The sequence below is a fragment of the Neurospora crassa genome, linkage group IV (assembly GCF_000182925.2).
Source record: "Neurospora crassa OR74A linkage group IV, whole genome shotgun sequence".
NCBI classification, from domain to species: Eukaryota; Fungi; Ascomycota; class Sordariomycetes; order Sordariales; family Sordariaceae; genus Neurospora; species Neurospora crassa.
Window position 1 is genome coordinate 4,453,673 of NC_026504.1, and position 21,327 is coordinate 4,474,999.

Here is a 21,327-nt window from a genome sequence, read left to right on the forward strand (position 1 = left end):
GTTTATATAGTTGGTAGTTGTAAAGTTTAACCTTCTAGTATATTAGATATTCGCGGACGTATAATTCGACGTCGATTATAATAGTAGGTTAATAATAGAATTAATTAATACGTTTCAATATTTTCTTTTAGTTTAGGTATCCGGCTATTATTATATTATAGTAGGTATAGAATAGTTCGGCCTATATTTATTCCGGGATATAGATTTAGTATTAATACTATAGAATTCTATTTTCCCTTATTTTTTAATTCTTTGCCTATTTCCTCCCTTCGCTATTCTTCTATATTTCCTTAATAATAAATAGGTCCTCCTTCTACGCTTTTAATAATTATTATCCTAATAGTAATAATTATTCTTCGTTTTTCTATACCCTTACTATTATTATATATCCGCCTATATTTCCTATAATAATACCTTTGTCCTCCCTCTTTAATTTAATAGCGGTTTCGTTTACGAACCTTACCCTCTTTCTTACTATTCTATCCTTTTTATTATTATTCTTAATTCCTTTATACTTCCTCTCCTCCTTATTTAATTCGCCTTCCTCCTATAAATTCTATTTTTTTTTCTGTAATTCGACCCCTTCGTCCTTTAATATCCAACCCTCTTCTATTTCGCTTATATCCTATTGCTATTCCTTTTCTTCTACCGCCGTCCTTTAAACCTCTTTTTTAATTAAAATTATTTGTTTTACTAGCGCTTTCAATATTTAATTTTCCTTTATCGTTTAACCCTTTTCCTTACCCCCTTTAATAACCTTTATTAATAAGTAATTGCCCCCTACCTCCTATTCTTCTCCTTATAACTATAATTTCTTTAATAACCTATTCGTTGGATTTAATTTTCCTGGATAATATTTAATCCTAAAGTTATACGCTATTAATTTTAATACTTACTAATTCTACTTCGTACTAGCTTATTCCTTCTTTTAAAAATATTATAAATTTAAATGATTTATAATTATTAGAAACGGTTTATTTATATATAATAAGTATTATTTTTATACTTTTAATACTCTTATAATTACTAACAATTCTCTATCCCTAATTCTATACCTAATTTCCTCTAGTAATTTCTTCTTCGAAAAGAAAATTACCGGGTACTATTTATTATTGTATAATTATATAAGAATTACCCTAATTACGAAGTCTAATATATCTATTTCTATTCGGATTTATAATATTAAATCGAAGTAGTATAATATAGGAGTTTCTTAAAATAGTTTTTTAAATTCTACGAACGCTTCTTCTACTTCCTTTATAAATTCGAATAGTTTTTGTTTATCCCCCTTTAGTAATTCTATTAAGGGCGCGGTTATTTTAGAGTATAATATTATAAAATATTAATAAAATCCTATAAATTTTAAGAAGACTTAAATATTGTAAATGTTTGCCGGAATTTCCTATTCTATAATTATTATTACCCTCTTTAAATCTATTAATACGCCTTCTAGGGAAATAATATATTTTAAGAATAATACCCGCTTTATATAAAATTCGTACTTACTTAGGTTTATATAGAAGTTATAATTTTATAATTATTAAAGGACTTCCTTAATGTAGTTAATATAGTCTTTTTTATTCTTACTATAAATTAGGATATTATTAAAGTAAATAATATATATTATATTCATTAACCCTACTAATATATTATTAATATACGTTTAAAATATTGCTAGTGTGTTCGCTAATTCTATTAATATAATTAAAAATTTATAGTACCTGTACTTTATATAAAACGCTATCTTCTCTTTGTTTCCTTTTTAAATCTAAATCCTATAGTATATATCCTTTAAATCTAATTTTATAAAGACTTTAATTAACGATAACCGATTTAAAATCTCTTAAATAAGGGGTAATACCGTTTAATTCTTTTTTGTAATTTTATTTAATGTTTTAAAATTAATATAGAACTTTAGCTTTTTACCCTTTTTTAGGATGAAGATAATAGGAGTACCCGCTAGGCTAATAGAAGGATGAATTTATCCCTTTTAGAGTATTTCCGCTAATTATTCGTATAATACTTCTAATTCCTTAATATTTAATATATAAATCGGTCCCTAAGGCGCTGATTCCCCTTCGATTAAATTAATATAATATTCTAATCGATTGTATTAGGGTAGGGGTATAGCCGAAGTTTTGAATATTAATTAGAATTCTTTATATTCCAGCGGGATAATTAATTTAAGGATAGCGGGTTTGCTTTTTATTTCCTTTAGTAACCCTAAGGGTTATAGTAATATTAGTTTTATAGGGGGTATTAAGGTAGGGTAAATACTATTAAATATTATTCGAAAAACTTTTATTGGAAGGGTAAGGACCGGAGGCGATTCGGTTAATTCTATTATAATAAGTAGGGTTATAAATTCTAACGCTAAGGAAGAGGGGATTTCGAATAGGATATTCGTATATATAGAAGGGTAAAAACCTTCCTTTACCCTTACTATTTCCTAAGGGTCTAATAGTAGAATTAAATCCTACTATAGCCCTACTAAGATAGTTATAGCATTATATATTTCTTTCGCTAGGGCTATACTTAATACGAGATTACCGGCCTCAATACGAAACCGAAACGACCGTCGCTACTAATTAATATCGGGGTTCTATTTATAAAGCTAAGAGTAACCGAGGATAACTTCTACGGCCGGGGATTTAATTATAATAAAAGTAATTCGCTTTATCCGCTTAGTACTATAGGAGTTACGTATTTTAATAAAATAGGTAATTATACTATATATAAGAATAAGCCGAAGGGAGAAATTAATAAAACGATAGGGTATAGAATTAATTTTTATATTCAATGAGAATAGATACCTATTAATTAAATTTAATTTTACGCCCGAATTTATTAACCTTCATATACTCTACTAATCTCTATAAATCTTTACTAATAACCTCATTTCTAAATATATTTATAATCTACCTATATTATCCTAAATAATTATAATTACCGCTCTAACTATAATTAATTTAATATTCGCTCTATATAAAGGGGCGTTAGCAGGGATAGGATAATTCTATACTAAATAGCCAATTTAATTATAATTATAATAAGTTCGGTTCGGATATATTACTATAAAATAACCTATTATATTATATTTATAGTAAGTATTCGGTAATTTCGGTTAAGTGTACCGGCTATACGTATAACCTTTCTAGCGATAAAGGGAATAAATAAAATTAGGATTTATTTAGAAAGTAGTAAGAGGACGATAGGGAAATTCGGGGAGGTTCGTACTATAGGACAATTAAGAAGGAATATTTAAAAAGGAAGTAAAAAGGTATAAAAATAAAGAAGACGATAAATTATACTTTAAAAATATTTAATTTTAGCAATGCGATACGGACGGTTCAATACTTTCTAAGCCTTTTAACTATTCTACGTACGCTATTACTTCGTTTATTATATTAATACTAACTATTGAGAGGATACTTTATTTAAAAAGGGGGTATAATTAATTAGCCTAAGTAACGACCTAAATATATTCTAGTTAATTATATAATAAATTAAATTCTTCAATATAATAGCAGTTATAAAAATTATAAACGGTTTCCAAAGCACTTTATTATATACATTCAAATTTATTGAAAGCGGATTATTTAATAACTTAGGTATTACTATTATATTTAATTTCCAAAAAAGTATAGAGGTCGCTCTACGTAGGTATATTACGAACTATATTATATTTAAACTTATTATAAAGAATTAATATATATTTAATTTATACGTTTTTAGAATTATCTTTAATATAATTAATGGCGAATAAGAGAAAAGTACAGGGGTATTTTTAAAAATACGTATCGATATTGTAGAAGTAATTCCGTAATTAGGAGAAACTTTCGCTAATAAATTTAATAATATTATATTTAAAATAATATTTAATATAAGCCGGTATAATTATAGCTAGTAAGGAAGTAATTATAGTAATAATTATTAATAAAGGGGTAGTAAAGGGATTTATAGTAAAAATATAAATTTAATTATAGAAGAAGTAGTCTTAATAATGGAATCCGGCGGGGATAGGGGGGTAGTTTCTTACGGAATCTTATTTAGCGAAGCCTATAAAAGCGAATTACTCCTATTAGGATATATATAAAGGGAGATAATTAAGGAGGAATTTAATTATAATGAACTAAAATTCGAATAGTTATTACTTACGTATAAGCTTATTAGCTTCCGAGATTTAGGGGTACGAACGGGGAGCCCGGGGTAATATAGGGGGGTAGTCTTTATTACTATTTTCTTTAATAGATTCTATAGTAGGCTAATATTATTATAATAATAGTAGAGGAAATTAGGCTATCTCAATTATAATAACTATAGGGGTAGTAGTACGAGAGGGACGAGGAGTAGTTTCGGCGGTACGAGAGATAGACCGGCCGTTACGTATATACATTTTAATAGTATTAGTTCAATTCCCGGAGGAAGAGCTATTAACTTATTAGGAACGTAGGCGAAAAGTAGGCTAAAGTAACTACAGTCGTAGCTACACGTAGGGGACAGTAAATTAGGAGTTAATTTAAAAATATATTAATAGTTACCGACTATAATGAATTATACTTTATTAAACCTCTTTTATACTTATATAAACTCTATTTATCTACTAACGAGTATTATAGAGCCTCGTACTAATCTAGCGCCTCGGCGCGGTGCCGGATTATCCTTCCCGCGAGCCCGACCCGATATAGGCGTTATTGTTAGTGATCCTACGCGTCGGTTGACGAAGGGGAGCAGCAGCCGCTGAGGTGCTTCTGTGTACGAGCTCTTAGCCTCCTAACACCGGCCTCGATATTAAATACTGCGGCAAAATAATTAGGAAAGCAATCCGTTAGCGAGACTTCCGGAAATACATTGCTTGCAAAAAGGCCTATATCTCTCCTAATTTTAAAAAGCGGCGGTTACAATAGGCAAGAGATATACTCTGGAAATATCCAACTCCCGAAGCATAGCGGCGAATTTACTTCTCAAACGAATACTATTTCGGATAAGGCCCTCAAAGGAAGGTCTAGGTTATAAGGAGACTTTGGGAAAGATATTACTCTAATTATATTATTAAGAAAGAGGATCCAAAAGAGAAAAATCGGAAAAGAGTCTATATTTAGGCTACTATCGGCTATAATTTCAAATCCCCTCTTATTTTCTATAATATCCTAAAGAATAACAATAGTAAAATAAATTTTAAAGTCTATAGGGATAAAATCTTAGATCCGATAATTAGAGAATAATTAAAAAGAAGTAAAGATTTTACTTTAGAAGAGGATAATAATAGTAATTACGGAGGAGTAATAAAAGAAGGAAAGAAGTTGAATATCGTCCAAAAATGGAAAAAGGATAACGGATTAGAATATTATTTTAACTGCCCTAATTTACTAGATTTTTCACCTATTGAAAAGGCATGGTAGTTACTAAAGTAATACCTTAGAAAGAGAGGGAAATGGAATAACGAGGTTGTTAAGGAATTGGCCCAAGAAAGATAGGATGCACTAACTCAAGAAAAGATCAATTTGTGGATTGACCAAATACCGGAAATTCTACAGCAGTGTATTAAATTAGAAGGAGCATTAACAGGGCATTAATTTGCAGTTTATTTCATCTATTTTGGCCATGGTTTCGTTGATTTATCTTGTTATGAATATTCGTAGTAGTGGCTTTGGTGTATCATTTAATGTTTGGGGAGCGAGGGTAGGTAGGTAAGTACACTCACTTTTCTCTTCTTGCACCTTCTGAAGATGCTACACAAAACCTGTTGTTGTACGGGCTTGGGCTCACATCAGCTCCCGTCAGCTGTCAACGAGCATGTTAAGAAACAAAAGAGAGTGTGTCAAGTCTGACAGACTTTTCTATCGATCATTTCTCCTTGTTTGTTAGTTAGTGTATGTACATCGATCACTTCGGCAGTGGATGCGTCCATCGCGTTTCGGTTTCATCCCGCCTGGGTCATGGCATGCCCGGACAGACTGCAGACTCCGTAATGGTCAAAGTCCACAATGTCCCGTAAGTATCGCTCGTTGAGATCTGCTGCTGCCATGATCTTGACCACGAGTCATCGCCGATGAGTACACTATACCAGCACCTGCCATGGAGCATCGCAGTATAAAGGTCCAAGTTCGGCCCGAAGAATCTTCACGTCGACGTAATGCCGCTGTTGCTCTGCTTCATGATACCGGGACCGTCTTTCCCACCGTTTGCATATCCCGAAACCCGCAACCGTCAAGCCTGTTTGATTTCCATACCGCGACATCCTGCCAGGGCAACGCCTTCATACAGCCAATTCCTGTCATCGGCCAGCGCGTTTCCACCACTGTAAACATACTCTAGCCAGCTTCCATACTCCCAGCACTCATTGTACTTTTCCCAAGACCTCTGTTTCTCTCTATTGTCTATTAAACCTAGGCCAGCATTTTGGTGGTTGGCGTACCAACAGCCCCTAACAATGGCATTTTGCATAGCGCAACGAGGCGGACCCATAAGATCCTATAGCGGCGGACACCGCGTCCTTCCGGCTGGTGATTAACAACGGCTAACAACTGGCGCTTGTCCCAGTCGGTTGGAGTCAGGTTGCTGAGGGGATGCCAATCAGGGCGATGGTATCAGCGGCCGGAAGAATACAGAACGCCTAGCAGGCGCATGTAATCCCGGCTGTACGTGGCAGCAATTCTCACAAGTCAGAACGGGCCGCCGGAACTGATGAAGCCCAAGGGCTGAACCACTCGGGAACCTGGTCGATGCCCAGATGCCCAACCACAACCATCTCGGCCACTCAGTGAAGCCATCTCAAGTGCCCAGGCGCCGTTGTGAAAGCAACCCTTCCAGCCACACGGGCACGGCTACCAGTTGCGAGAGTGAGGCGGTTCTTCAGCGAGGCTAGTGAAGGCGTGAATGGACAAAAGTGCCCACAAACCGTGGGGTATCTTCCCTTTCTGGAAACCAGAAAGATGGTGGACTACCGACAGCAATCACTTGAATTCTCTCACCACCCGTTCAGCATCAGATGCGTCAAGGTTTATTGAGTTGCCATGTCATATGCTGCCCCTCATGCGCATCAAGATGACCATGTTATCGCGTTTCCAACACCCCCCATCCAGGCCCATCTAGAGAGCCACCAAGCCCACCAGCTTCCCGACGAGACCGAGCTCGATTGACAGAGCCACCTTGACGCGCTTCTCACGTTCGTAACAATATCATAGCTAACTCAGATTCGAACACATACTTACGAAGTCTTCAATCCCATCGGTCCAGCTCCAATTTTTTTTTTATTTTTTTTTATTTTTTTTCTTTGGAAAAAGAGCGGAAAGCCCCTCCGATCGCCTAGAAAATCACAGCCCTTGTTGTTTCAACAAGGTTAGCCGCCGGCTCAAGCTTGACCTGGTTCAGCCAACTCAATTCCCCTAGCCTCAATGGCGATAGCTTCCATGGGCCGGCACACTGGAGACCTACTGGACACCACCGTATACGGCTTGGCGCAGGTCGCCGATTCTCCGCACTTGGAACCGACTGTTCGCTCTGCAGGCTCTAGTGTCGCAGTACACTAGTGAGGGCCGTGGGGTTCGCCCGTATCGGACCATCACGGCGCTGACTGTGTGTCAACCTCTCATTCGCCGACAATATCGGGCCCCGACCAAGACCACCAACCCGGAAGCAAGAGGTGGGTTGGAGTTGGAGTTAGCAGCGACCACATGCCTTCGGCCCAGCTGCCGGGACGTCAAAATGGCTCTCGATTTCACCTGCCCCCCAAAGAACTCTTGCTTTTTGCACCCGATCTTGCATTTGCTGAACCAGTGGCACGTTGCCGTGATCAGAAATTGAACACGTCCCGGCGTACCGGACGACAACCGACATCGCTGGTGTCCTGCACGCCTTCAGGGGCTTCTTAAACTAAACTCCTGAGAAAGTTTGGATGCAGATGTACAACGCGTATCACAAAACACTCGAGCAATTTGATGGCCCCATGTTGCCGTTTATTAGAAAAGAAAAGAAGAGAGAAAAGAAGAAAAAAAAAGCAGGCAATCCTTCACGGCCAAGCCTGAGGTAATTGGCGTGGTGCTCTCGCTCGCAAAATCTTTGGATGCCTCTATCCGTCACAGGCATCCTTGCCGGATTTTGCATACATACATACATGCATGAGCATCCCGTTACTGGACACTACTCAATTTGATATGGGGTGGTTATAGGCACGTCTCTGCGGCTCTGGGATTGGACTGCAATCCCGTTAGCATCCATCGTCGCTGCAGCGACGTTCTCAGGTGACGCTGGTACCTCAGGTGCTCAGGTCTCTTTCTGATGTCCTCTACGCTCCCTCACCTTGGCGTGAACGTCGATCTCAGCACATGACTTTGGCTCAAGTTGTCCTCAGCAGCAGTGTCCCAGACTTTAAGACTCTCAAAGTCTCTTCAGATTCCCGATCCGCTGTCAAGCCATGCGTGATGATAGCCCTTTTTTTCGGTGAACGGCGTACAACAATGCCTGTAGCTAACCGGTATGGTCACCATAGACAGCGGAAGAGGTAGTGTATTGGGTGCATCGTGGACGTCCAATGATACCTGATGTTGTACAACTTTTTATCACGGTCTTCTGCCCAATCAAATCCTGGCGGGACCTCCCTTTTGGGCAACCGAGCAAATAGGTACATGCAGTAGGTACCTTGCGCTTCCTCGCCGAGGTCAAGCTCTGAGTTGAGCATGTTGAACCTGATGTCCACCAATGATAGTCTAAGATGTCTTAGACGTAGGTACACTATCCATCGATAGGTCACACCAGAGGTGAAGGGGAACATCTCTGAAGCCATACCTCCCTACAGACTCAGCTCGATGCCCAAGTGAATGGCGAGGAAGAATCCCAGAGCCTTGTCATAGACGCAAGGCAACACAAGGCGTTCATGGAGGCTCAAATACGATTTCTCCAGGTGTCGGCTTCCGGCTGAGGCACCAATAACCACTGCGTCCCTACCCTTGCTCAGCTCTTGTTATCAAAGCGGCCAAGTGGTATGGTGAGGATGTGGCAGAGTATAGGCAATATGCGGAATATCGAAGCAAGTCGTCTGTTTGGACCGATCTCATGCCTATGGTTACCACCTGCCTGCCTAACGTTGGTTTATTGCACCCTTAGGAGTGGGGCTTCCCTGTCCTGACTTTGGGGGACTACCAGAGATTGGGGATCAGAGTACGCCCTTCTTCGCACAAAAATATCACACTACTCCATGAAAATGCGCTGCTGTGTTTACTGGGCTCTGTCATTTCTGACAGACGAATAGCCGTTGTCGGTGTTGGGTGTGTGTCAGTCAGAGGCGTTTATCACGGACTTTCTGGAGTTTCATTCCTCCTGTTCTGGGGCCTTCACTGTTTCTTTGGCTGATGCCTCTGCCGGATACTCAATTGGCACTGGCAATGTGTCCCGAACATAATTCGGCAGGAAATAAACTATTGAAGCTGTTGTCTTGAAACCCCTCAAGGACCGTCGCGAGAACCGTCGCTATGCGCGATGAGTCTCTATACTGAGACTCGAAACTAGCTGGCTACCTGGACACAGAGGGACAATTGTGTGTTTTTCACTTTCGAGAAGGTTACATTGCAAGTAGAGAACATTGAACAGGACGCAGGACAAACTACGTCCTCTGCAGAAGGGAAGTCCTTCAGATGCTGGTCAGATTCATGGGATACTCTCACTGCCGTACCAATGTCACAACGATGTTCGCCAGAATAAGAAGGGAAGCGAGTCGCAAGCTTGCATAGAACCGATCTGCGTGGTCTGGGCATCTCGACACGACAGAACATGTGCTTTCCCTCACTTGATTCGCATTTGCAAAGATTTTCGACCAACACCGGGAGAGCATCGGGATTTGCGGACGAGTTAAAGACAGTCGGGCGCTGCTCAGTGACGTCGATCAATTCATTACTGACAATACGTTTCTTGCATCAAGCCTCCATACAAAGACGGCATTTGCTGGCTCATGTAACCGGATAATCGGCTGAGAGCGGTTGAGTAATTCAGTTCTGGATATCCGATATAACCCCGATCTGGAGAGAAGGATGAGACCGGCTTCCGAAAGCTTCACGATTATTCGTGATCTTGATGACTTGCGCTCGAATCCCCTTCATCTACTTGTCAAACTTCGACATACAGAAGAAGTGGAAAGAGTATGCATCAGCTACAGTCAGACACTTCCTCAAACTGAGCCATACCATTGAACCAGAGCTTCCATCTCTTCGATGCGATGCCTGGCCACTCATTCAACACCTTTTTCATAATCTTCCCATAACAGCCACACAAGCGATGGAGCGTAGACGAACAATTACAGAGTCATGACAAGTGGTGAGATGTGGAAGATCCTATTCGGTCTAGAATTGAAACAATGGAACGTGGCGAGAGGTTAAAAAGCAGGAGGCGAAGTGGGAGATAATCTCACTTAATCCACAAAGTTAACTGCCACAGTCACTGCCCGGTGTCTGCCGTTGAAACACATGCTGCTTCATGGCGATGTGTCAGCAAGGATTGTACACTCGCCATTATCAACTCACGGCAGATCACGTTTCTCTTCAAAGCTTCTTAGTTACTTGCTGTACTCAGTCTGCTGTGAAATTTTCCTGACTTCGACATGGTCTGAAGTGTAGCCAATGTAGAAAGGAAGGATTAACCCGACCAGGAAAACAGAGGTTGAGTTGATGAGGAAGGAACGTAGGGAAAGCAGGAACTACGAATACTATATGAAACTTGTGTGCAACCAACTGCGGGAAGGCACGGGCGAAGAAAACCCCTAATCACAGAAGTGACCACCAGCTCTGATGATCCTGCTTGTTGTAGAACCTCCTCAAAGGGCGGTCATTTTCACAATGCAGAGGGAAACAACAAGCAGAGTATCGCCACCTCGGCGCTTTGTTTCCTGTTTTTTTTTTTTTTTTTTTTTTTTTTGATACTCCCTAAGATGGTCCCTCCAGCCATGTTCTCCTGATGATGAGTACATTCTAGTCTTTGGATGCACCAGTTATCGAAGCCTTTTCTTCCCTGCCTTCTCTTGACTGTGAGCCTAGCAGTAACCCCTCAAATCCGAGCCCTTCTTTCCCGTATCATGCTTCTTAATTCCAACGCTAACCCGGCATCTGGCTTTCCTTCCCCTTCCTCCTCAACTCTTCAGTTCTTTCTCCCTTCATCCAGCATATCCCACCTAATCATCACTCACAACCCCAATTTCTCCTCACGTTCCCTCAATGCCTTCTCCCTTTCACTCATCTCCTTCTCCTGCAACTCAAGCGCCATCTCCTGTGCTTTGAGTCTAAGCTTCTCAAGCTTATTCCTCTCATCGATTCCCATCAGTTCCATCTGTTTGGCCATCAAGAGGAATGTGCGGTCACCCATCTTCTCTTCATACTCGTTAAGGAAATCTGCGTGTTCACAAACCTTCTTCTCACCTTTGGCGAGTTCTTTAGCTGCCTCTTCGGACAATGAAGGGTATATCTCGCGAAGATCAATTGCTCGATCGTTGATCCACTTCTCACCTTCAGCGTCTTCTTCGGCATGCGCTTCGGGAATTGAAGAAGATGGGATTGGGGCGGCCCTCTGATGGACTCGGGGGGAAATAAGTGGGAAGTCACTGGGCAGAGCCTGATCATGGTCTGACGGGGCGGTTGAGGTTCGGAGGCGTCCCATAAAGAGCATGTGGTTGGCGTCTTGGATCAGAGCGCCCTCGTGCGACATGACCCAGTAGCAGTCGAGGATTTCCTTGAGGCGGATATGCTGTTTGACGACATTCTGGAGATCTTGGAATAAGATCTTTTTGTCAGCGTCTGAGAGTTCGTCTCCGGTCTCTTGTCCCTCTGTTGCCTTGTTCTCCGCCTTCTCCTCTGTTTTCTCCTCGGCCTCCTCTTCCGCTCCCTCTTCTGCTTTTTCGTCTGCTTTCCTTTGCGCTCCTTCTCCTGCTGTTTCGGTTGCTCTTCCTCGCCGTCTTGCTCTTCCAGGCATGTAATCTTCTCACGGTCACTCTCTGGATTAACATGCATCTTGATAATAGACATGTAGTCCTGTACCGCCATCATATGTTCCTGCATCATGGCGCGAACAATCACCTCGAGGAGTGGATACTTCTGTGCGTTGACGAAGTAGTCGGTCACCCACTTGGGGTTGCGGCTCCAGAAATCTTGGAGATGTGGGGGTTGAAACATTTTGAGGGTCGGTCGTTCAGGTGCCTTGGACTCTGGCTCTTGTTCTGATTGGACTTTGCATCTTTCCTGGGAGTCATGTTGCGATGTTGAAGCCTCAGGTTGCGATTTCTTCTCTGATTCAGGCTTATTATGTGCTCTGTGGGGTTTGTCTTTACAAGGTTGGTTCTCCTGAACAACGTACTCCGTAGCCCATTTGACTAGTTCTTTGAGGTTTTTGCCCCAGGGGGGTTGGCAAGACGGAGGATTGTTGAGGAGACGCTCAACATCTCTCCGAGCTTCCTGGCGCTTTGTGTCTTCCAGAAGTCTCACGACCTCTGAGAAATCCATACTGATAGTTGTCTTGGATAGATTGGCTTGAAGTTTGATGTAAATGACCAAAGGCTCTCGATTATTGATGCTTGTATTGGGTTCTTATTGTTTCCCTGATAATGGTGAAAGAACAGAGGAAGACTAGTACGAGGGCATGCTATATAGATAGGTAATTTTTCCAGTACGTTTCTTCTTTTTTTTTCCATTGCGTTTGCAAGTAGCTGTCACTGCCCCATAATATTCGCGAGTTGCACATTCTTATTTGGATGAGCTGGCTGTTTGGAACCGTAACCAGAGCCCAGGGAAGGATGAAATGTCATTGATGCCACAACAAACCACTTGCTACTCGGAGCATGAATCACGTCTCTCGGAGAGTGAAGATTCCTAAGCTTCTAGTGCTGTAAACATCCACCAAGAACGGACAGTAACATGGCGTAAGGAGAAACAGTCGGTGTATGTGAGATAGACACCCTACAACGGGCTGCAGTGCAAGGAATACTTGTTTGTATGGATCCTGAAGGAACTGAAGACGAACGGAGGGCGGTTGAAGTTTGGGAGATCAAGGACTACAGAGAATTCAAAACCTTTGCAGTGTGTTATTTGGGTGCTATGAGAGCAGACAGGCTATTTCCTAACCCTGGGTATTCTTTGGTCCTTTTACGTCCCATCCAGTAGTATTCAGCGTTGGCGGTTGATAGTCATGGGGGGTTTCGTTTGTAGGTTTCAACTTCCGTTGACAGCGGTAAAACATAGTCGTCTGAAATTAGGAGTGAGGCCATCGAGAGTTTGCAAATCTGTGACCTATGGCATGCCAGTTGCTTCAATGACTGACAACGACCGAGACAGAGCAAACCGAGCGAGGATCCATAAGTGATGGGCGAGGCTCCTCTGTGCCACATTGAAAATGAATTTGTCGCACACATTGTGTATATAGCCGCAAGGTCAGGTACCTCGGCGAGCGGGTTGAAAACCGTAATCATCTAAGTCATTCTCCATCACCCCTTGAAGCACGAGGTACTTTCGAAAAACCTCTACCTTTTCCCATCTTTCTTTGTACTAACATCCAACGGCCGAAGTAATCATTGGCATAGACCACACCTTCAAACCACTTATATCCTTTCAAAAACAACCAGTCGAGATGCCTCGGCACTCTTCAATTTTCCCCGGCGACACTCCAAGCCTGCAAGAGCTAGAGAGACGATATAGAATCGCCCGGCACGATCTAAGGGAGGAAACTGAACGCCGTGAGCGCCTGGAGAGGTTAATCGAAAGACGCAGCGAGCTCGTCTCGAATTATCTGGAAGAGCAGAAGGAAAGGGCAAGGACCAGGGCCGACACGCTATGGCAGAGGAACCCTTCACATGATGGCTCAGACGAGTGGGTGGAGTTCCATAAAGCTTTGGCTCTCGAAGCATTCATCAAAAGGACGATCAGAGCTTTGGGGCCTGCGATGAGGTCACCTCCGCAGTAGGGCTGGCTAGACTTGCCCGCGAGCGTGAAATGGTGATAATAAAAAAAGAAGCGTAGTGGTTCTTGGGTTCTTTCGGCGTACCTTTCGAGGCCGTGGTCAAACTTTGTTCCGACTTACATGATGCCAAAGTGATGGTGTTTCGTTATCGTCTTTTGATGTGTGGGCACAGTGACATGAGTGGCCTGTTGGTGCGTTCTGGTGGGTTACGCTAGGTTGGGCTACTTTAATCGCATCAAAGTCAGTTGACTGTTGGCGAATGTGTTGTCCGAGTTTCAGCCAAAGACACGAGAAAAGCTAAAGGATGGGTCGCATTAGGCTCGAGGCCTTATATAGTTCGTTATCTTGGTTGGAGTCGTGGTGTATGGTTGCATTCACGGCTTGAGTTGAGGATGTGTTGAAAAAAGAGTCCAAGATGGTGGAATGTCTATACGGAGTTGAAGTCGGGAGATTTGCGCCATGACGGTTGTCCGGGCCGGCACTGGTACGTAACAGCGTGCCATGGCTCGAGTGGGTCCTGGGCTGCGAGACAAAGCCGGGGCTCGGGCAGCCGTTCAGCCCTGCCAAGATCCAGCTCCGGAGACGCTATCGGGCGTGGCGGGGCTCCTTCAGTTGGCCAGCCCGGACTCGCTTGCGATGAGACGGGAAATGCTCGAGAATGGTACGTAGCGAATGAAACTAGAACTCTGAAAGTCAATCCCTTAATACGCTGTTTATCAAATCGTCCCCTGTTGTGAAACACCCGTCCCATTATTGCAGTGGATGATGTGCGGGTGGTGTAGCTGGGCGGCCGAGGCAGTTGAGATTTGTGCACGGACCAGTATAATGAGCTATGTATGGAAATCACTCTACGCTAATTGCTCATCGAGTTAGCGCTGCGGGGCCGCACCTTAACTGCCTTGCCTGCCCCTTGTCTTGTCTGTAACAGGACCGGCGCCAGGAAATGGTGGCATGGGCGCAGCAACATACACTACGTAGAGGATTCGACATGGCCGCATACCTCAATGTATCCGTACACCAGACAGAACTCGACCTTCAAATTCGTGACATGTACACATTCTCTCCGGGCCTGCCTTTCATCCACCCCAACATTTGGCCTAGTCCGCAACGCTGACACTTTCCTTGTCGCCGACAGAGACTCTGTTTTCATTGCGCGGCCAACTTCCCGACGATCGCCCCTAAACACATCCACATACGTACGGCTGTTCCGGACTGGTCATTCTGCCGACTGAAACAGAAGAAATCTTGATAGATTCGCCCTAATTCTACACTTAGCAAAGCTCAGCTAGCTTGAACCCACACGTGCGTGCTGTCTTTCTGCCCGAACCCAACAAGCCCACGTTCGGCTTCCCAATCAACACTTGCGACTCGGCACTGCACTTTGTATCAACGCCTACCGCGCCGTCCTCGCTCCAGTCTTTTGCATGTCGCCTCACGACCAGACATCCGTTTCCGAGAGCCAGCTTGGCATCCCCCCAAATGCCCCTACGCATGCCGCCGATTCCGAGCAAGACGTAGTAGTCGCGTCATTGACGCCCGCGACTGCCTCTGACCCGAGTACAGTGGACCGAGAGGATGCGAACGACACCCAACATGAAGAGACCGACTTGATGTCTTCGGTTGCTACCCTAAAGCCCACCACCTCTCCCACCACAACAACTGCCACGCAGTACCTTACGATTGAATCTCGGACGTACATCGACCCCACTCCATCCACCCCGGCCGTCTCGCAACCTCCTTCTCGAAGCCCCTCTACAGCTCCTCCGCGGTCGAGACGTGGCTCCGGCTCCGACGGCGTATCACCCACTAGGTCGGATGTCGCATGCGATGATAAGAAATATGCAAGTGACGACGAGCGTGAGAGCGGGTCCAGGTCCGAGCTGCAGAGCATCATGGAGCAGTTCAGCGAAGGAGGTGGAGGTCCCGGCGCAGAGGAAGTCATGAGCCCCAGGTTAGAGATGGCGTCGCCTTTGCTGGCCAGTCCCGCACAGTATCCGCCCCGCAAATCGAGCCTCGAACCACTTGCTCCCTCCATGGTCCAACAACTCCAGGACTTGCAAGGCTTAAGCTTGTCAAGCACATCTTCTGCGACGTCGCCTTTGAAGGAAAAGGGCAGGGAAGAGTTGGCTCCCCCAGTCCCCCCAAAAGACGACTCGTTCCATACCGGTGGCGGTCCATCACAGGCTCAAAAACGCCACAGCATTCAGAGCCTGGAAACGCCAATGTCTCCCACGACCTCACTTCATCGCCCTCCTCCTCCCGAGCCAGAGCCCGAGCCGCCGTTACCGTTCGATTTCCATCGCTTCGTCGAACAGCTCCGAAACAAAAAGGCCGATCCTGTTGCAAGATACCTAAAGTCTTTCCTGTTCGAATTTGGGAAGAGGCAATGGATGGTCCATGAGCAGGTCAAAATCATCAGCGACTTCCTCGCATTCATTTCAAACAAAATGGCACAGTGCGAGGTATGGAGGAGCGTGTCAGATGCCGAGTTCGACAATGCCAGGGAAGGGATGGAGAAGCTTGTCATGAACCGGCTCTATACCCAAACCTTCTCTCCCGCAATACCTCCACCACAACCGATTCCCGGCGCCAAAAACAAGGGGCGGCGTGGGGAACGGCCAATGGGACCAGGACGACGTGGACAGCACCAGGAAGATGTTGAACGGGATGAGGTCCTTTCTCAAAAGATCAACATTTACCACTGGGTAAAAGAGGAACATCTCGATATTCCTCCGGTTAGTGAAAGCGGCAAACGCTTCCTCAAGCTGGCACAACAAGGTGAAAACGATCATGGCTTCTCAATGTGTGGCTATCGCTGACAAAACCGCAGAGCTCCTGAAGATCAAGTCATACCGCGCACCGCGAGACAAGATAATATGTGTCTTGAACTGCTGCAAGGTTATATTTGGTCTCCTTAAACACTCAAAATCGGACGGGTCGGCGGACTCGTTCATGCCGATGCTCATTTATGTTGTGCTCCAAGCCAACCCAGAACACTTGGTGTCTAATGTCCAATACATCCTCAGATTCCGCAATCAAGACAAGCTCGGCGGAGAAGCCGGCTACTACCTCTCCTCTCTAGTAAGTTACTGGCACGACGCTGTCCGATTCTGACGTACTAACCTTCTCTAGATGGGAGCAATTCAGTTCATTGAGAACATGGATCGAACGACACTCACCATTACGGACGAGGAGTTTGAGAAGAACGTCGAGGCGGCAGTGTCTGCCATTGCGGAAAAGCATAGGGCCGAGTCACCTCCACCTCCAGAGCAGTCTGAGAAGTCAGCCGCCGTGCCAATGCTGAGTGCGGGAGAGTCATCACAAGTCCGGGCCTCACTTGATATTGGCGATCCTGCAACGCCGCGCCGGTCTAGCTCTTCCAATGAGGCCAGAGAAAGCAGTGAATATGGTGCGAACGAGGAAAAGGCGGCTATAGCAGGACTACTAAGCACGATCCAGAAGCCTTTGAGCACCATCGGTCGATTCTTCTCTGACGAAGGGGCATCTTCGTCAGCAGACCAAGATGTCCATAGCCCAGCCCACACGCCTCTACCAGAGCAGGAAGCTCGTCGTCAGAGATTATCTGCTGAAGAGGCGGCTGCAAGACAAGCTAGTGCCGAAGCTGCTGAGGCACAACGACTGTTCCGTGCTGAACATGCCAACGTAGTGGAAACACTCGCAGGCATGTTTCCGGATCTCGATCGCGAAGTAATCAGCGATGTGGTATATCAAAAGGAAGGAAGGTGAGTATTCCTGTCCCTTTTCACATAATCCGAGGAGGTTAGCTCACGCTTTCTCGTAGGGTTGGTTTGGCCGTCGATGCTTGTCTCGCCCTGTCAGCATAATAAAATGGTCAAAGACTTGCAAAGGTGGAAGTTGGCTTGGCTGAGGCCAGACCAGGAAAAACTGGACATCATCCTTTCATGGAGCACTCGACGAGAATGCAGCAGTCCATTACACGCTCGCAATGCGTATTGACGCCCTGGAGGGCTCAATGATTGAGTCTTGACATTGAGGTGCTGGGAGTATGTGAACATACGGTTGGGGGTCATTGAATTAATACAGCCTGAGATACCACTTATCAATACATGATTAGAGACCATTTATTTAAACTTTTTGATACCATGGGCTGGTGGTGCCTTTGTTCGCCGTCTGCTACCCTATTGTGTGTTGCGTTCCGTGTTCGGCTCAAACATAAGGAATTTTCACCCTGGTTATGACTCATTCAGCCATCCACGCCATCTTAAGGCTTGTCCTTAGACAATAATCCAACAACAGTTGAAAAGCTGCATGGCGCAGCGGAAGCGCGCCGGGCTCATAACCCGGAGGTCACTCGATCGAAACGAGTTGCAGCTAAAATATTCTTTTTTTCTTAACTTCTGTCCTTCGGTGTCGAAGGTCGCGCGATCTGTTTTTCTTGTCTCGGGATTTCCTGTATTCTTTTTCATTCTTTTTGGTTATTCTCGTTTGCGTGGCGCTTTCTGCTTCCAATCCTACATCCATCAGACCACTCACTTCCAGTAACCACATGATCAACAATCTCATGTCCGAGGGCCTTCTTCCTGACTGACATTCATGCATCTTGTTGACGCGGTTGAATGCGGCTCGCAAGTTTCAATCCGCTGACTAAGCACGTCAACGCACCTACAACGCACGGACGTCCAATGCACATATTGGCCTGCGTTCAGTTGCTGGGCCAAATCTCAACTGCACGACAGCTTCTCACCCCTCTTAACCCCTCCATTTTTCTGTGTTGTTCATTCCCACCATCATCCGTCTCTGCCCACAATGTGCGGCATCCACGCCGTCCTCACCCCCCCAGGCGTCACCCACATCGTCTCTTCAGACTTGACTCGCTGTCTCTGCAACCGCGGTCCAGATTACCTCGGCCAGGTTGAGAGGCGCGTCACCTCTTCAACCAACGACGACTCAACGGACTGCTGGACATTAAAGCTCACATCCACCGTCCTCGCCCTTCGCGGCGATCACGTCGCTAAACAACCGCTCTCCGACCTGGACACGGACAAAGGCTCCGTGCTCTGCTGGAATGGCGAGGCTTGGCGCATCAATGGTGAACCCGTCAGTGGCAACGATGGAGAGGAGATTTGGCGGATGCTGAGGGGAGTGGAAGCTAATGCTTCTGTGACTACTACTATTCCTATTTTGATGGAAGAGGAGAAGGAAGAGCATATCCTGGATGTCTTCCGAGCCATTGAAGGTCCGTTTGCCTTTGTCTACTGGCATGAGGCGAGCCGGAAAGTCTTCTTTGGTAGGGACCGGCTGGGAAGGAGGTCGCTTATGATGAAGAGGGATGAGCGGACTGGAGAGGTGGTGTTATCGAGTGTTGCGGAGGGGTTAAGCGGTGGTGATGCCAACGCCAACGGGTGGAAGGAGGTGGAGGCTGATGGGATTTATGTGCTTGATTTGGGCATGTTGCCTTCGTCAGGTGAGGGTGTAACATCCGCGGTGTTGCAGCCGGTACGAAGGGATTGGATCAAGGGTGTTGACCCCGCCGAGTTTGTGAGTACCTTGCGTTGCCGTCTGTGACTTTTCCTGTGTTGTTAAATTTCGAATACGCGCGGCATGGCTATATCATGGGTAAGGGTGTTGTTCAAACTCACTACTCTCTCTCTACAGGTTTCCAGCATCGGCAGATTCAACAAGTCTCTCCCACCCGCCTCGGGCTACGCGCCACTGTCAATAACTTCCCCCTCGGTAGCTGCGCTGAAGCAACAACTTATCAACTCCCTGTCTCTGCGTGTTCTCAACATTCCGCAGCCTCCGAATGCAGACAGAGTAGCACACGACACTCGCGTCGCGGTTCTCTTCTCCGGAGGTTTGGATTGCACTGTCCTTGCGAGACTAGCACACGAGGTTATGGACCCGGAGCAAGGGATCGATCTCCTGAACGTGGCGTTCGAAAACCCGCGCGTTGTGGCCCAGCTCCGCAAGGATCATGCCAAGAACAACGGTCCCAATGGTGAAGTCGATGTCGACAGCATCGATTTCTACGAGGCCTGTCCCGACAGAATTACTGGCAGAAAGTCGTTCGCCGAGCTGCAGAGAGTCTGTCCTGGACGGGCCTTCCGGTTTGTAGCTGTAAGTTGTCATTTGTCCCTTTGGTTTCCCGTCCACTATGTTTCATTCGCACCGATCCATCCCTCTCTAACATATCACTTTCCCCTACTCACCAGGTAAACGTCCCTTATACCAAAACCCTTTCCCACCGCCAACAGGTGATCTCCCTCATCTATCCGCACAACACCGAAATGGATCTCTCCATCGGCTACGCCCTCTACTTCGCCGCGCGCGGCCAAGGCGCATGCACCCACCTGGACGGGCGGGTGGAGGAGGAGTACACCTCCCCGGCCCGCGTCCTTCTGTCCGGCTTGGGAGCCGACGAACTCTTCGGTGGTTATTCCCGCCACCCGTCCGCCTATGAGAGGGCCGGATATGCCGGTCTTGTTGATGAACTCTTGCTAGACGTGGGTCGTCTGGGCAAGCGGAACCTTGGTCGGGATGATCGGGCCATGTCTCACTGGAGTAAGGAGGTGAGGTTTCCTTATCTGGACGAGAGACTGGTGAAGTGGGCCATGGACACTCCGGCGTGGGAGAAGTGTGACTTTGAGAACGAGGGAGGGGAAGTCGAACCTGGTAAGCGAGTTCTGAGGCTGCTTGCTCTGGAATTGAGTATGGAAGGCGTGGCGAAGGAGAAGAAAAGGGCTGTAAGTTTGATAACTTTTTCTTGGGCTCATCGTGATGAAAAAAAGAATTTCTGACTGACGCCTACGACACAGATTCAATTCGGCGCAAGAACCGCCAAGATGGAAAGCGGAAGGGTAAAAGGAACCACCCTGATCTCCTGAAATCACAATCCTAGTGACTGAGTTCAGTCCACCTACTCAACGGCTTGCTTCCAAATCCGAATCCGAGAATAGTCCAAGACCTCTTAGAACCTTGCGGTGATGATTTTTACAGATACTTCCGAGTCACCGGTCCAACCAGATCCGACAACCCTTGCTTGTTGCAGGGCTTGCGAATTTGCTGGGCTCCGTGTCGTCGTGGTTTTGGTTTTGTTGCAGGATCGAAGCCCTTCCCGGGGCTCGGCTCGCTTGCCTCTCCTTGCTAGTGCAGTTGTCTTTTTTTTGCAATTCTAATTGCTCTCGACAATGATGTACAAAAGGCAGATCTGAGCTTGGTTAAAGGGGGTCTTTGGATGGGTTCGGACTTTGGAAGCATGCACTACAGGCAAGATGGGAGAAAGCTGTTAGTGCAGCGCTCCTCACCTTTGTTTACTTACGTAGTCGAGATAGCATATTCTACTGTATATAAGCAATTTCACCATGAGGATCATTACTTCACTGCCAGAATTATACGAGCTACAATGGTAAACCCACC

At 45.3% G+C, this 21,327-nt stretch overlaps 4 protein-coding genes and 1 non-coding gene across 6 annotated transcripts; 4 read left to right on the forward strand and 1 right to left on the reverse strand.

Annotated features, from left to right (window-relative positions):
* Nucleotides 1–11,169: 11,169 nt before the first annotated feature.
* NCU07302 (hypothetical protein) lies at nt 11,170–12,479 on the reverse strand (the record flags this gene model as incomplete). The annotated part of the gene is made up of 2 exons (XM_957063.3): nt 11,170–11,906; nt 11,966–12,479. 2 exons carry the CDS (start codon nt 12,477–12,479, stop codon nt 11,170–11,172), a joined length of 1,251 nt encoding a protein of 416 aa, XP_962156.3.
* Nucleotides 12,480–13,374: 895 nt separating this feature from the next.
* On the forward strand, nt 13,375–14,633 carry NCU16854 (hypothetical protein). The gene has a single exon (XM_011396125.1). It carries the CDS (start codon nt 13,600–13,602, stop codon nt 13,930–13,932), a length of 333 nt encoding a protein of 110 aa, XP_011394427.1. The 5' UTR covers nt 13,375–13,599; the 3' UTR covers nt 13,933–14,633.
* NCU07301 lies at nt 14,590–18,062 on the forward strand. 2 transcript variants are annotated; one of them, XM_011395932.1, is made up of 5 exons: nt 14,590–14,979; nt 15,065–16,707; nt 16,760–17,010; nt 17,062–17,672; nt 17,732–18,050. In XM_011395932.1, exons 2-5 carry the CDS (start codon nt 15,354–15,356, stop codon nt 17,772–17,774), a joined length of 2,259 nt encoding a protein of 752 aa, XP_011394234.1. In that variant the 5' UTR covers nt 14,590–14,979; nt 15,065–15,353; the 3' UTR covers nt 17,775–18,050. The 2 variants fall into 2 exon arrangements, with proteins under 2 accessions (XP_011394234.1, XP_011394233.1); XM_011395931.1 differs by having other exon boundaries at nt 14,590–16,707; nt 17,732–18,062.
* Nucleotides 18,063–18,213: 151 nt separating this feature from the next.
* On the forward strand, nt 18,214–18,285 carry NCU15190. The gene has a single exon. It is a non-coding gene; the product is annotated as a tRNA-Met (tRNA).
* A 432-nt stretch (nt 18,286–18,717) lies between these two features.
* On the forward strand, nt 18,718–21,290 carry asn-2 (asparagine-2; the record flags this gene model as incomplete). Its single annotated transcript, XM_957061.2, has 4 exons — nt 18,718–19,449; nt 19,567–20,028; nt 20,124–20,654; nt 20,727–21,290. 4 exons carry the CDS (start codon nt 18,718–18,720, stop codon nt 20,793–20,795), a joined length of 1,794 nt encoding a protein of 597 aa, XP_962154.2. The 3' UTR covers nt 20,796–21,290.
* Between the last annotated feature and the right edge of the window lie 37 nt (nt 21,291–21,327).